At 43.2% G+C, this 16,773-nt stretch overlaps 1 protein-coding gene across 1 annotated transcript in view; it reads right to left on the bottom strand.

Moving 5' to 3' along the window:
• The window catches only part of schip1 (schwannomin interacting protein 1), a 161,701-nt gene extending 145,788 nt beyond the window's left edge, over nucleotides 1–15,913 (bottom strand). The window contains exon 1 of the mRNA XM_073493570.1: nucleotides 15,869–15,913. Within this exon, the coding sequence (XP_073349671.1) occupies nucleotides 15,869–15,910 (42 nt within the window). The 5' untranslated portion in view covers nucleotides 15,911–15,913. The remainder of the gene's footprint in view (nucleotides 1–15,868) is intronic.
• Nucleotides 15,914–16,773: the final 860 nt, after the last annotated feature.

The raw sequence follows: 16,773 nt of genomic DNA, 5'->3' as shown, positions 1-16,773 counted from the left end.
TCTGACTCCATCCCATGCTGAAACCTGAAGCGGAGCGATGTAGACAGGCTTTCCATCATTACAGAGAGAGAATAGAGTGCTGCGCAGAACAAAGTGGGGTTTTGGGCAGAGCAATCTTCCTTAACAAAAAGTGAATTAGCCAATCTTGGTGCATAACTGGCATGACACTGGCTGCATTGAGGCCGGCCATATGGAAGCACGGTCCAGTGAGTTCTACTTAATAGCACATGCAGGCGTACCGGCATTCACACAAGCTAACACCAGTCTGTGTGCGCTAACACAGGACTTGATGAAATATGTGTCCAGTTGCCTTGAAATGATATAAAAAAAAACTCTTTTAATCTCCCTGTCAGCCTGTATTTGTCTCTAGTTTCTCAATTCTTTGACACACACACACACAGATGCCAGTTTATCAGGTACACCTAGAACTATTGCAGTGTAATACAGCAGTCCTGCAATATATCTTCCCTCCACGAAGGTTATAATGTTCAGTTTTTGTTGATCCTGTTTGAGAGAGGTGTTGATTCAACTATATGTTTCAGCCGTCCTCACCAGAAAAATGGCCTTATAGGTTGTCTGTGCAAGCAGCTTACACCTATATTTATGTTTATTGTCAAGTCAAGTCAATTGTATTTGTGTAGTGCCAATTCACTACAAAAGTTAACTCATGTCAGTTTTCATTGGCAGTTGACCTATTCAGTTGTTTAGGTACGAGGGCGTGTTGGTATGGTTACATTATTTTGGAGGCTGCAGTTTGTGTTGCTGTTGAACTGTACTGCATTATTGGTTTCTGTCATTTTGTCCAACCCATTTATATGAAAGAGGGTCAGTATTATGCAATTGCACCACAACCTACATCTTTCAAAATCGCCATACATTTAATCAACACATCTGTAAAACCAGTTTAACAAAAACTGAGCAGAAAAATATGTTTTATATCATAATGTCTACGTTAAAAGTGCATTTATGTACACCTCATATTGATATTATGGTGCTACTTTTATACCATATGACATCAGTGGAGAGCGTTGACAAATTTGGGACTTTAACATGTATCAATCTTGATTTGAACACACTGGACTAAAACAGGATATCCTTAATGATGTGATTTCATCAAATCTCAGTATTTATGTCCTCTGGCAGACGCTCCTGCTGCACATGTTTGTACCACCAATCTCTTCTGATGCCCTTGACTGCAGTTAATACATCAAATCAACTCCTGTTCAACAAATTAGTGTCTGCTCAGTCATTTGTCATTTAATTATGCCTGTTGACTGAAATATGGTAGCTGTGCCTACTAAGACTGAACTCATTCACCGAATAAGATGGATTTTACTGGAAACCCAACACAGCTGTGTTGAATAAGGATTTTTGTGCTGCATTATGCATGCAGAGAGGGCTGCTCCATTCAGAATGGTACTTGTGAGGACACAATATTGAATTTGTAAAATACTCTGAAACATATGCAAATCAGGGATGGTGGTATAGTGTATTAGATATATATTGTGATTGATGTCATGTGATTTGAATACATTTACAGTGCCAGAGAGACTCTGGTCATTTCCATATTCTCACCTTAATGGCAGGGAGACAGCTGCCTACTGGAGAATGGAAATCATCCGATGAAATATTAATCCACAATGAAGAGCAAGACAGGTGGTGTGCAGAGAGTAAGAGACAATAAATTAATGACACAAATGTAGGACAGAAAGGAACCTATAGAGATGACGTTAAGCAAGATATTCATTTCCACAACTGCAATTAATAAAACATCTGGAACGGGAAAACTTCCCGATTTCTGAACTAGTTATCTTCTCCCTGCTTGTACCTGCTGAACTCTCTACCTTTGCTATTCCCAGAAGAGATCTTCTTACTACAAAGAAGTTAAAATAAATCCGTCCTAATAGTGATGTGATCTCCTTTCTCAGCAAAACCTCTCTTATCCCTAAAGGAGCTGGAAGCCACTGAAGAGTTGTGCACGATTGAGAGAGTTCTTCGAAAGACTTCTTCCTTCACGTTTGCTGCTTTCTCTCTCTCGTACTCTCTCCCCCACACGGCGCGTCGCTTTTTTCTCTCTCCTTCTTTCTAGCTTCCTCAGAGTTCGTGAACTCGCCGAATGACTGATTTCGAGACCGCGGAGCTGTACGTGAGGGGGAAAGTGTTGTCATATCAAAGCTGTCAGGCACTCTCTGTTTGCATTATGAATCCTGAATGCATCGTTTCCGAGGCGGTTGATGTGAATATGCAGACATTGTCGTCTGGGACAGTACGTCTGCCGCCATTCAGTATACAGCAAGGGTACACACTCATCCGTGTTTGAGGCAACATGTACTCTATTACTGAACACGAAAACAAACACAACCTTAACACTAACTAAACCTAAAGAAGCTGATAGACTCGATTCTGACTAATACAATACACTCTACAATGAGCTGCCAGTTTATAAGGTAGACCAGACAAATGTAACAATAAATCTGTTTTAGAGAGTGTGTTGGTCCAACTTTATAGTCATTTTGGAGGCTGTAGTTAGTGGTACGGCTAAACTTCAGTGCGTTACATGAATGAGAATAGACTCAATATGTGAGGAGGCAGCGTTTCCCCCAAGTGGAAGAGTTCAGGTATCTCAGAGTGTTCCTCAGGAGAGAGGAGAGGATTGATTGTGCAACTGAATACAGCAGCTGCAGTAATATGGGCAGACACATCAGACTGCAGTGGAGAAGAGGGAGCTTAGAGAAAATCTTGTTTTACAGGTTCAGTGCTTGTTTCTGTCTTCACCAATAGCCATTAACTCTGGCTTTGCTGAAAGGAAGATCTGAAACAAGAGGAAGAAATTAGGTTTCTCTATCTAAAATCCAGTAAGGTGTCTGCGCTTAGTTCCTGATCCTCCATCCAGTTGAGGTGTTCCTGAGAAGTCATTTATTACTCAGTGTTTGACATTTCCTTTGACTGAAGAAAAGCTTGAGAATGAAACTGCACACATGGAGGTAATAAATGTTCATCTGGACTTTGTGCTTCTGTAAACTGCTCAGTCCTGAGAAGTCTACTTTTGGAGGTATTCTTGGAAATGAAGCTTTATTAATGCTTCTGCATTGAATCTGCGTTGTACCTACAGTGTAGCCTCTGCGCAGGTGAATGCCCCACGATGTAGCCTATGTCTTAGCCTGACATGCACCTCCCCAGAAATGTAGCTGCACATTGCAGCGACGCAGACCGCAATGACTTAGGTTAATCCGCCTGGTAGAGGCGCATTTTCCGGCTTCTTTGGTGGTTAGCGGCAGTGCTTATACCAGGGATTGTGACCTGTAGGTTCCCCAGTAAACACACTGCCCTCTTCGACTGTTACAGTCCTACCTGACCAGCTGAATGCTCCTTTTTGCTGCCAGAGTGTCTCTGGACTAGAGAGAGCAGAACTGTCAGATGTCCAAAGGGCGGTCTGCCCCTCCATGAGCAGCCCAGTGGCAAACAAAGACACTCTGCCAGTCCACTTTCCCCTAGCACAGGGGCACAGCTGCGAGCCCAAGAGGTCGGTGTGTTTACCAGGGAAAGTACCACTGGCAATCTGCTCACCACCGGCAGCAACGCAGACACACCTGCGCACATGTATAAATGCTTACTATGCTGCAGGTCACTTCGTAGGCTCTGTGTAGAGCCTTCATGCAAACAGAAAGCAGCCTGGACTGGGAGGAGTTTCTTGAGCAGAGCCAAGAAAACCGGAAGGATCACAATGGTTTCCCCAGAAGCAGCAGGTGGAAAGGAGGTAGACATTTGAGCTATTCACAAACTTTAACAGTGAACCACCTTTATTACCCATAATGCAACTTAGCCACTGAGTGACATCACTGGAAGGGATTTGTCAGATTATATGCAGCTTCCTCTGGAGCCACAAAAGGCTTTATACTACTTTTTCACATATGCAGTAGACCTCCCCAAGACCTGTAAACACACTTTAATGTGTAAAATTTGTGGAGCTCCCCTTCAAATACTTCTATTTGGGTTACCCTGTTTACATTTCTAAGTCTCTTCTTTTCCTTTACCCTTCTGTGACGATTCTGCCACTGCCTCATCCCCACACGACACTTCCTTTCACCTTTAAACTCCAAATCAGGCCTCGTCTTGGCAGCATCCTGCATTTCACTAGAAATGCTGTTTCTCTCCCTAATTACCATCTTTCCCTGCACGCCTCCGTTCTCCTGTCCCCACTTTTGAGATGCTAACAACAGTTTGCTTTCCCCCAGTAATGTTCTTTGAATGACGGCTTGTACCGCGCCTCCCTGTGAAGTCTCCCTGGCGACAGGCAGGTGCAGCATGGCTTCTGATCTTCCAGGTGGCTCTCACGGTGATACTTTCGCTCACCCCTGTTCCATCTCTTCACATCTTACAACTCTTCTATTTCACTTGTTTCTAACCTTTTTTTCCCACCCTGCCACACTTATTCCTTGGAACTACAGTTGAAAGACGAACGTCTCTCACACACAGCCCTTGATCCCCTTGCCCTTTCTGTGTGTCGCGGGCGAAATAAGGAGGCCAAAGTGATGCCCTGTAATAGCAGCTGAGCAGGGGGATGTGTGCTGTGCGACAGGAGGCTGTGGCGGAGGTGATGATAAGGACAGCACAGCTGATATCAGTTTACCGCGCTAATGAGGCATGAAGGAGCTCCACACAACTCAGGATTTTCCCTCATTCCCTCCATCTGTATCTCCCCTTTAAGACTCTCTTATTTTCCATCAAAACCTAATCTGTATCCCTGCAGCAGCTAAGTGCAACGCCTGCGGAGGTAGCGCTCACTTTAAAGCTTACTCATTTGCTGAGGCGGTGATGCAAGGTATGCAAACTTGTTGTAAAAGTGGAGAGAAAGTTACACGGGAGAAGGTTGTGACTTTGTGTTTTGCGAGGGGTCAGGTGTTTACTTCATGATAACACGTTATCTCCATTCGCTCGCTGAGTGCTTGTGTGATGATAATACTGTAGAATGTTTTTGTACTCCTTTTATTGGCTGATTCCTCTCTTTATCTGCTCCATAATCATTCCCTACACACTGACATCATTACCGAGATGGATTTTCTGGGTGAGAGAGTTAGGTTAGAGAGAGAGAGAAGGGAAAAGGGGGGGGAGAAAGAAGCCTCTTCTCCATCTTTTCATTAATCACAAATCAGTATATTTCCCTCTGGAGAGCAGACCACTCAGTGGGAAGGAGAATAGGCTCTTTCTCCCCTCTTTTTATCTCCCTTCTGTTCGATACATTCCCCTCCTTTCTTCTTCCCGGGATTTCTCCAGGCTCTAAATGCCAAACCAATAAACCAAGAAACAAAATTCCCCTTCCTCCCTCTCCCTCTCCTTCTCAAACAGACTGCATGTTCAGTATTTTAATAAAAATCACAGCTTAGATGGTCACATCCGAGAGAGCAGACGCACGCGCTCAAACACACGCGGACACATACACAACATCGCATGCATGCTGTCTAATATATTTCCAGAGTCGGTTTGGTGTAACCTACTGCTCCACGCCTCAGCAGCCACTGTGACTATTAGTGGGATCTCACAGGGCTGAATAAGCAGTGGGATTGTTCAAGTTGAATAACAACATAGCCAACTTCTCAGAAATACGGCTTCGGAGCAGAAATCACAGAAACGGAGTGGGAGAAGGCTGTCAGTTTGACGAGAAGCAGGAATGATGCAGCGGTGTACACAATCAAAGAAAGAAATACTTTATGAAGGGAAGAGTAATACAGTAATGTGGGTTACTCCAACTCACAGATCCAGGGGATGGTTAATGCTCTATTTCCTGTTTTCCCCGCCTGTGCACACAGACAAATGCGTCCTTTCATGAGCACATATATATGACCTTGATGTGCAACATAAACTGCGTTCCATCATGCTCAACAGTGCGACACACAGGGAGACAATGAGTGAGTTGTATTCTACTGGTGGCACAGTTGAGACCACTATCTCATCTTAGATATCTCTGAAGCATCAACTGTGGCCTGCAAGCTATTGGTGCTGCACACACAAGCAGCCACACTAACCTCATTTTGCCATTCTTTAACTGCCACAGGAATACTGTGGCAAAAAATAACACAACTTTGCAGATATTTTTGGTTCACATGTAAGAAGAGTGCAGGGTAATAAGCGTTCTGGATATGTGTGTGTGAGTGAGTTGTGCGTGTCGATGTTTTGGTGTGCCACCTTGAGTCCCAGTAGAAGCGAGGCAGCGAGGGCAGAGAGGAGAGAGAGGATAATGATCCTGCTGATAATGGAGGGGTGGAATCTGGTAAATGAGGCTGGATATGCACAGCGCTGCAGGCTGTTCCTTTGCACCCTGTGTCTCACACACACATGCACACACACGCGCCCACACATCTAACGGCTCGAGAGGTGTACAGTATGTGCAAAATCTTGTCACACACAAATCAGTGGCAATACAGCTTCCCTGAGCTCTTCACCTCCTGCGAGCCTGTGTAAATGTGTGTGACCCTAGCACTGGTATCGGGAAGGCAGTGCTTGTTTCACAGGAACAAGAAGCACTTTTTATGCTTGTCTCTGCTCATGTGAGATTTTTAAATACTATTTTAATGGCAACACAATTGTGCCTGCAAAGTTAATGAGCTACAGCCACGTTTTCTGTTGTTATTTTGGAGCCAGCTCGTGCCTGATATGATGAATATGTTGTTTTTTGTCCAAAATCTAACCAACAGCTTTGGCATAAAAATGGCAAATGACAAATTAAAACAAAGTAAATGGTGTTGATTACATACCTTACAATTGTATTGTTGCAGCTTCAAAAGTATGCCAGTGTTATCATGTGTTTAATAACCAACCTGTCTGCAAGTTTTCATTTAAATCCATTTATAATGTTTTGTTGGCAAATGTCAGGCCGTTGATGAGCGTCAGTGGCCCGGTGTGTCCTGCACTGTTGGCACTAGTTGGCCCTCATGTGCGGCTTTTCAGCCGACAGAGCAAATTGAATTGAGGAATCAGTCTGATTGGCTGTTCAACTAAGCGAATCAGTGCGGGAGAAGAGAGAAGGAAAAGAAAGAGCGAGCCCCTTAGGCCAGTCGTCCATTGGATGAACTCAACTAAATTGTAGGCAGGCTTTCCACCCAGTAAATATATATAGCTCCTACTCTAAATAAAGTACATCCATTCAATATGATTTCATTGAGTTGGTCCAACTCAGTTTTATCAAACATCTAAGATAAAATAATTACATTAACTAAAATTAATTGATTTACATTTGCCTGACTAAAACCAATATAATTAAGAAATCAAATAATAAGGTAAAATTATTTTTCATGCATAAGACAAAACCTGTTTGATTGTTTTTTATTAAAAATGGGAGAGAATGGGAGACATTCAGCAAAAGCAAAATTCCCTTTATGTCTTTGTCGAGAGCAGTACAGCCTTGTTTTCATGAATTCACCCCTTTAGTCTGGTTGGTCTCTTTGCCGCTGCCATTTCCAACTTTTTATCGGACTTATTCTTGATTAGAAGTAGCTATATTAGAGACTGGTGTCAAAAAAAGCTGCTTTATCATGATAACAGTTTGTATATCTGCTGTTCTGAGTGCTACGGTTTCCGTTTTTTAAAATACAAATACTGACTACCGCCACCTAGTGGTATGGAGAGTAATTTCCTCTCACACAGGCGCAGAACGTGTGAACAAGGTGGCCGCCGGCTGTTGTCTTTGCGGTGTGTTCAAGTGCAGCCTTTGTCGCCCTTTTTTGTTTTTTTTTGTAACTAAGAAGAGTTTCCATATGTTGCAAAATTTGATATCCACCACAAGTAATGCATAATTTTCTAAGTTTCATGTCTTGGTTTAATGGTACAAGTACCTCCTCTTCATCCCTCTATGATGAAGTCCTCCTTCACTGTCCAAATGTGGAGAGACCTAAAGTGAAGTTCAGGCTTATCAGCTTTCATTAGCAAATTGTGTCCCGTATCCATCAGCTGAATGATCCACTTGTAGCTCTTATAGAAATCTTACATTGATACTGTCTGAAGAACAAAGACCGACACTTTGCAGCACACAGCTGATCTGGCCTTTATTACCTCTGCAAAGCCCCAATCAATAGATTCCAGAGCTAAGATGATTCGTAATTGTGTCAATCTGCTGCTCTTCATATCACCACTGTCCCCAATCAGACATTAATGATCAATTATGGCGGTGTTGCCGGGCGAGCAGAGATCAATGAGATAAATGTGGTGGTGGTGGTTGTGGGAAGGGAGAGGAGAGGAGAGACGGGGAGGGAGAGAATAAGAGCAGAAACAGAATAATGCTGCTCTAATGTTAACATACAGTCCAGCACAAGGTATAGCACTATGGTTTCTCAAAGTTAAGTATTGCTATCATAAAATGTTATGAGATCACAGGGTGATAATGGCATAATTAGACTTATCAATGGTGGCACATTCTTCTCTGTCTGAAACCGTAAAGCATTTTGTCCCTTAAGGATGAAATGTGCTATATAAATGCAGTCCATTTACCATCCATTTACCATCATTAACTACTCAAAGCTTAGTGAACAAAGCAGCTCAGGGCCCGGCAAGTGAGTAAAATACGAATATCATATATTTGCATTTTCCCTAAGAAAGAAAAAGTACCGAACGGAGATTGTTTGAGTTTTACATTTGCATTCATTATTTAAGCGATTTCCATTGTTGCCTGTATGTTTTTGGGGAGGTTGTTGTGGATGACGCACACTGAAACACAAAACATAAAAACATAAAAAAAACATATCTTTACATCAACCACCAACAGTAAGTAACCATTCTCTTTTACACAGGTGACTTGCTGTGAGACCATACGGTGCATAATTTACAAGACATATTGTATGTTGTAGCGTCGGTGCAGTCATTGGATTCATTCCTCCCGTCATTGTCTCTTTCTACTGTCTCCTTTCTGCATATTCTGGAAAAAACAAACGTATTTACATGCCGTCTCAGTAGAGCAGGTTGAAACTGAGACTGAAATAATAAAAAAAAAACAAGGGAAGGAGGGAATTTTATACATAGAAGGCAGGCTGGAAAAACCCAGCAGCTTGTTCACGAGTCTGACGTAATGGAAACACTTTAATATTTAATTGAAGTGTCATGAAATTAAAAGGCTCAAGGAGAAGAGGCAGAGGACGAAAAATACAGGCACAGGGAGGGAGAGAGATAAACCACTGAAATATGAAACAGCAGCTCACGTCTCGTTTAATCACAAATATGTTGATAATGGGTTATTATCTTTGACAGAAGAGGCCCTCGACTCACATTATCAGAGGAGGTGTTTGCTGACTGCGAGTGTCCTCTACACAACAACATCAAGAGTCCCTGAGCTTCCAACAATTTGGACGCTCTGAATCCAATTTAAAATCCAGATTGATACTGTATTGACGTCCAGCATTAGAGAAGAGGAATACGCTGGAGAGAAGATCTTGGATCCATTTTGACCCAGGGTGTTACTGGACCTGGACTACTCCCTGCTATCAGGCCAGTCTGCCCCAGCAAAGCAGAACAGTGACCCCCTGTGGATTCTCCCAGATAATACAAATGCAACATGACGTCACTCTGAGCCGTAAACAACTTTTCCAAATTTTCTAATCAGTCTTATTGTTTTTCTTGCAAAGCTTTACATTCAGAAATGTATATTTGCAGGCTTTCAAGAAAGAAATGGAGCTATATGTTAAAACAATAACCTCAGCAAAGACCCAAAAAGTTAAGACTGTGAGATTGTGCTCTTAGTGAATGTCTTTAATTAAGTTACTTTATATATTTACATGGATATCTGGCAAGTTTTATCTTTATACATATGAGTGTTGTTGTCATTATTTTACATAATAAAATATATTTCTCTTTAATTGTGATCTCTGATGATGATTTGTCAGCCCTGACGCCAGGATATAAAGTTACCTCCAAGGTTGACATTTGTAGCAGAGGTGGCATATCACAATTATTAGTTATTACAAGCCAACAAGGCTGGCAAACAGCTGACTGCAGTTAAAGTGCATATTTGTAAGGACAGCTGGGGACATTTCCATCTGTTTTTCTGGTGACCAAAACCGGCTGTTTTTCACATCCAGTCCAAACATCTCTATTCATGATCACAGCGACCAAAACAAGTATTTTAAGCCAAACCATGATGTTTTTCTAAGCCTAACCAGACCAGAAGCACAGCATTGTTATGAAAGAAATTGTCTTTGAAATCAAATTGTAGAGTTTTAACTTACCTGTGGTGGACGATTGTGATGTTATTTGTGTATCTGCTTTCTAGGATAAATGAGATAACGAAGGAAAAAAATGTACACAACTGTCATACAAACATATGGAACATCCAGGCGTAGCAGAATCTAATGCAAAAAAACACAGTTTTTAGGACTGACACACTTTCATCTGGCTTTTCTAGAACATGCTCCGGGCTTTGACTAATTAAGACTCGCTGTGCATTTAGGTCCGCCCCCCATTCTCTCCATCACATTCACACACATCCCGTCCAGCATGTCACAGGCACATAATGCATATTACACACCTCAGAAAGGGTTTGACACGACGTGTCCCAGGTGTGAAAGGGCCCATGTTGGACTTGACATGCCGCTGGCAGGTGATTAGCAGCGAGTCAGGCCTTGCTGCCCCCCATCAGACATTACAGCACAGAAGGCTCCATCTCCCTAATACATAATTATAAAAGTCATATGAATGTCCTTCACATGTCTGGAGGGCATTAAAGCATTTACAGAGAAACCAAGAGCTGGAGCACACATAGAGAAAAGAATAACGTCCTGTAAGTCCGTTTGGTTGGTTGCGGTCACAAGACGATGTAGATTCTGTAGCTCCTACTTCTACAGCTGGACTCTCCTCCACATAAGGTGGTGATGGAGCGGTGAGAGGTCACTAATGATTCTGTCAATCAATACCTCGGCTGCTGTGTCACAGCGGTCTCCTCACAACCTGCCAGGCTTGTCACTCAACCCGGGCCCACCTCATACCATGCAGAGACCCAGCACACCCACACCTGCACCGCTACCGTACAGCACATCTAATCTAGGTGGGAGATTATGGCAAGAGGGATCATGTCAAATTAAATCTGCAGCCTACAGACCCAGCATCACTCCCGAGGAATAAGAAAGAGTAAAAACCCATGTGTAGGCTGCCTCTTCAATCAATTTGCACCTAATGAATGAAGAGGAATGATTAAACACGTGAATTGCCTCCATGAGGCTCCAATAAACCTAAACTAATTCACGGGAATCCTTAATCGGCTGACCTAGGCTTTTTTTTTTTGCATTGTCCCCGGTATTACAGTAACAGGATTGCGAGAGCATTGGCTCCAGATACACCCATCCTCCAGTGACGAAGAGACTACTGGTGGGGGTTAGCATTAATTTCCAAAGCCTTATGTTGCATTTGCATAATTACCATAAATCATCACAGGGATGTTCTGGTCTGCAGTGGAGGAGAAGTGGGAGAGTCTGGTGGGATAATGTGCATTAGGCCACTGACTTGATGGCAGACATGGTGATGATTAAGAATAATTTTGTGGGTTCTTGTAACAACGTTAAGCACATGGAAACTGCAGACACTGTTGATTGCTGCACTGTATATGTATTTTAATATAATACATCATGTCTCAGAGGGGTGCTTTGATTTCTTATACATTTTTAAAACTGCTGCGATGATAATAATCTGCTGCTGATTTATGTGGATGTTTACTGCGCTTAAGAATATTAGATTTACCTTTTTTTTGCTCCCACCATTACCTGACAAACTGCTCTAATATACATTGAAAAAAGCTCAAGAATATTAAACATAGGCATTAAAGCGCTTTCCTTTCCTGCCTTTGCCTACGTATCGGTGAATGGCACTCCATGATGAAGTTAATGTACAGTAAATACAACAGAATGAGGCCACGCTGCACCCGAGGGGGAGTCATTCATACAATAACAACGCTCAGGCCTCAGCATAATAACCATTCTGCTGGGGTTATACTATAAGCGACCTTTCCATCTATAGTAATGAGAGGTTGGCCTGTACAGTGAATAGAGGAAAAAAAAAAAAAAAAAGCCTGCGAGGATTAAAATGATGCGAGCTCAGTGACAGGGCAACATTTTGCACCCTACATTGGATTAGACGGGTGAAAAGTGAACGTGAGGGGTTAAACGCTTTGACACTGCTGGCTCAGTAATCTTCTGAAGTTCTAATGCTTTGTGTGGCGATGAATTAGAGTCAGGCACGGCGAAGTCACCGGGTTACTTCAGGACAGCTCGGAGCACACCTAGAAGCTAACCTCGAACCTGAATAGGTGGTGCAACACTGCTGAATGTCGCTTATCTCTGAGGGGTTAAACTATTGCTTCATGCACCTGAGTAGACGTACAGGAACTCCACAAAAATTCCCCAAACTTTACCTAACCTAGTTTATCTCTCCTGCCAGGCTTCCATAGCTGCTGCTGCAGCTGCATGACCTGATAAAGCCAAGAGAACAGTAGGTGGGTGAGCGATAAAGAGACAAACACTGAAACAGAAGGAGAAAGGGAGAAAGGCAGAGAGGCTCTGAGAGAAGGAGGGGAGAAAGAAAGAGAGAGAGACATTAAATATGAAAAGGAAAAGGCAAAAATAAACTATGACATGACAGGAAAGGGAGGGAGGAGGGGGACGTTAAGAGAGCGCTGATGGAGAGGGCAGAGACGGAGAAACACGACAGCTGGCAGACGGGGAAGGCGGTGCTGCTCTGCTCTGCTCGAGCCCAGTCTCACTGCACCTTAGCAGGCCAGATGGACTAACCTGCCCCTGTGTGCCCTTCACCAGCCAGCACACACACACACACACACACACACACACACACACACACACACACACACACACACACACACACACACACACACACACACGCACACACACACACACACACACACATCTATGGTTCTTAGGTAAACAAAGTAAATACATAGTTTGTACCTTCATCATACGCTTGTTGAACTTACATGGCACTATACAAAGTTTTAATTGCATTTTATGCACTTAGGTAGAATATTTGGATAATGATAAGGCCCAGTCATTGCTTATGGCAGGGGTGTAAGAACTGCCACAGGTCAAAAGCAAACACTTATTATATAGTATTGTGTTGTGAAGATGAAAAATTACGAGGATCCCAAGTTCCCTTAATTGACTGAGCTCCTGCGCAAAGTGCCACTCAACCTGCTGTGAAAAATAGTCAGATTACAGGTTATGAAAAATAATTTATAATAAGGGATCCTCAACATTAAAAGAACATTTCAAAAAAATAAAACAGCAAAAACAATGATTTGTTATAATTTTCCAAAATAAAATGTTAATTTTTTTTCCCCGTTTTGCAAACCTCACTGGGGACCAACTTTGGCATGCAGGCCCCACTTTGGCTAACCCTGCTTTATGGGAAATAAATGCCAGAATAAAACTCAAAACAAGCAAAAATAAACATTTTTGTGCGCCTGTTCACGTTTTCACAAACAAACATCAGACAATACATGCCTTGGTATATTACTTTTGACATCTTGAGCTTGTTGCTCTCACCAAAAAGTGTCAACACGTGTGTTTGTCTCATTTGGTCCAATCTCTCCCCCAGAAGAGCAAAAACCCCCTCAGTGATACAGGATCTCCCTCTAGTGTCAAAGCTTTGCTACTACACCATCGATCACAGTTCAGCACCAGAGACATGGACAGCTCCCGTACCCAAAATCCATCAGAAACAACTAAACTTTATTTGGAAATCCAGGATTAACACACCTCTTTAAGAATTAACAGAACAAACATCTTCAAAGGTCTAAATCATCTCTGGGTGTTTGTTTTCATCCTCATTTCTCGAGTAATTTAGTGGCAATCCCACAAGAAAAACATTCAGCCGGTCCCCAAACAGTATTGATTGATGTCTGGTTATAAAAAGACATCTATCATCTAGACAGTCTGAAATTAAAGCTGTAGTGGCCTGTGTGTCCACGCTCTGGTGTCTGTGTGTGCTCTCTCTCCCTTGTGTGTGTGTGTGTGTGTGTGTGTGTGCGCGTGTGTGTACTTGTAGGTGGTCGAGGGGGGGGGGGCTGGTGTGTGCTGTGTGTTGATGCGGTATAGTATTATGAAACAATAAAATTCAGACAGCTGATTCATATCTGGGCATAAAAGCCAGAGTTTTGTTAGGTTCCTGTTTAATGAAACCTATAATTTCTGCCTCCCTCTATGGTGTTGCTATGGAGCGGAGGGATCGATCATAAAGAGAGATATCCAGGGACGCTCTATTTCCGCTGGATCGCCTTGACAAAGAGTTAAGAGCTCAGTTGCAGCGTGAAAGATCATTTACACGGTGAAGAGTTGCATATCAAACTACATCAGAGTCGTACGCCACTGAGCTCGGTTTCGACGTCGTCACACACAAACGTGCTCGCACTCATGCAGCAAGGTTTTGTCAAAGACAGATGTTACGGGCGCAAAGGTTACAAATTCAATCGCTTGGAGATGGCGGCCACATCACTGTGCCGCGTGCGTATGCGGGTGTGCATGCATCCATGAATGTATAGACTATTGAGAATGTATCGTTGGGTCGACAGACACCAAACTGATAGAAATCCAAACACAGTGGAGCTGTCACATCCAGCAAATGCACGACTTTAAGGAAAAGAGGCACAGAGAGAGAAATGTATGACAAAACAGCAGGTATCATGTGGACCGATCAATCAGGTATAAAAAGAAAAAAAGAAATTGTGAACTCATACGAGAGGAGAAGCTGAGTTTCCCACAGAGGAGAGCAGATCTACAGCATCAGCACATTCAACCAGCGAAACCAACATCTGTTTTTCATCCTCCGTTCCTCTATCTGTCTTGACCTCAGGGAGCTAATGCACACACACACACACATAAACACACACACATAAACACACACACGCTCTCTCAGTGATGATCATCTGCTTTTGTCAGAAGGTCTCAGACACTGAGCTAAGCATTTCCTGGCCGTCCCAAAGGATCCCAAACACACCCGATGTTTACTGCGCATGCTTCATCCACAGCCTCCTCGGCCTCACCGTCAGCTACTCACATCACGTCTTACTGTAAAGCTCTGACGAGAGCGCACATTTATTCCAGCCGCTCACCACTCTGAATTCTCTTCGCTTCTGACCCCCCTTTTATCCACAAGAATCTAAATCAAACAGTCTTTCTCTGCGTATAAGCTTTTCTCTGTAGCGATCGAGTGGACAAGTACCACCTAAGTGTGCTCATACGCACAACTCTCCCAGCCGTCTCTGAGATTTAACCTGTCTGTTGACTTCGGGCTCAGAGATTAGCAGAGAAGTGTACACACACTTGCTATTCAGCCAGAAGGCTGCGGCCGACGTCAGTATAGAATCATAATGACCAGAACAGACGCGGCAGAGAAAATCCTGGGGATTTATTGTGGTCTGGTTAAATGAAGGGAAGATGTGCTGAATGAGAATGGCTGTTATCACTGATTTCAATTCTCAGTGTGCTGCTGCTGAGAGAGTGTGTGTGTGTGTGTGTGTGTGTGTGTGTGTGTGTGTGTGTGTGTGTGTGTGTGTCAGACCAAATCCTTGTATATTTACTCTCTGCTCCCATAGAAGAGGCTGGCTGTGAGTCTGCATACTGAAGACATCAGCTGAGAGACGATGCCCTCTTCTGGACAAGAATGGGACTACACAAACTGTCCCAGATTCACCACATAAAGCAGCATGAAACGACCCAACTGTAGCATCCTAATATGTTACATACTGACAACGCAAGCCTCAAAAACTTAAAAATCCCTGCACGTGTCCTTTCTTTTTCAATCGTCCGAGCAAAGACACACACCCTCCTGAAAGACTCGTCAGTCGCAGCGTTTGAGCGCCTCGAATATGAGAACTTGTTTGACTTACCGGGGTGCTGCCATCCGACAGGGTCGTCATGCTGATCGACATGCTCATCTTGTCAGAGGAGGAGAGGGAGGGTGGGGAGGGGCTCCTCTTCTCCGCTTCCTGCCTCTGGAGGAAGTCGCGCCAGGCCCGCTGGATACTAGGAGGATATGTAAGCACAGGCATGGGTGAGCAGTCAAGCTTTTAGTTGTGATGCAGCTCTGAATTGTTCACGTTAACAATTAAAGCACAATATGTCATTTCTGCCACTGGGGGGCTCTCTAGCAATACAAAACAAAAGATGTTTGCCAAGTGTTGTGTGGGGAGCCAGACCTCTTGGAGGAAGAAACACCCTGAGCCATTTACTTAGAGCTCAGGGACGACTTTTTAACTTTTGGGACCAGAAGTGTGCAATCTTTTTGCCTTGTGACACCTTAAGATGAATGGATGTCTATTTTGTCATCTCCATGATCTGAGAGTTCAATTATGACCCCATAATGTTTAATTTTAATCACTTGTAAAAGAAGAAAACAGTATTTCATAAGAGAAATGTGAAGTTTGGAGAAGTCACCAAGAAATGAGAGGTATCTTATTCTTTACTCCCATCCTGTTAATTACCCAGCAGTCAGATTTATCTTTCTATTTCATGAGGGGATATTGAGTCTACCAGTTTAGAGGAATTAAGTATCCAGAGAGCTAGATTTCTCTTTTATTAGATGTACTTTATAAGAAAGCTAAATTAAAGTCCTCAGTTGCTCCTTTTCAGCTGCAGACAGAAGATATACTCACATCAACACCTTGGTCTCAACGGGCGGCATGTTGATATTGATGTTGTTGTCTAGGTCCATGGTCAGATTATTACTGAGCCGGGAGAGAAGGGGAAGGGGTGTAGGGGACAATCAGAGGACACACACACACACACACACACA

Source organism: Pagrus major, chromosome 2, assembly GCF_040436345.1.
Source record: "Pagrus major chromosome 2, Pma_NU_1.0".
Classification (NCBI taxonomy): domain Eukaryota; kingdom Metazoa; phylum Chordata; class Actinopteri; order Spariformes; family Sparidae; genus Pagrus; species Pagrus major.
This window is presented reverse-complemented; position numbering and strand designations above follow the sequence as displayed.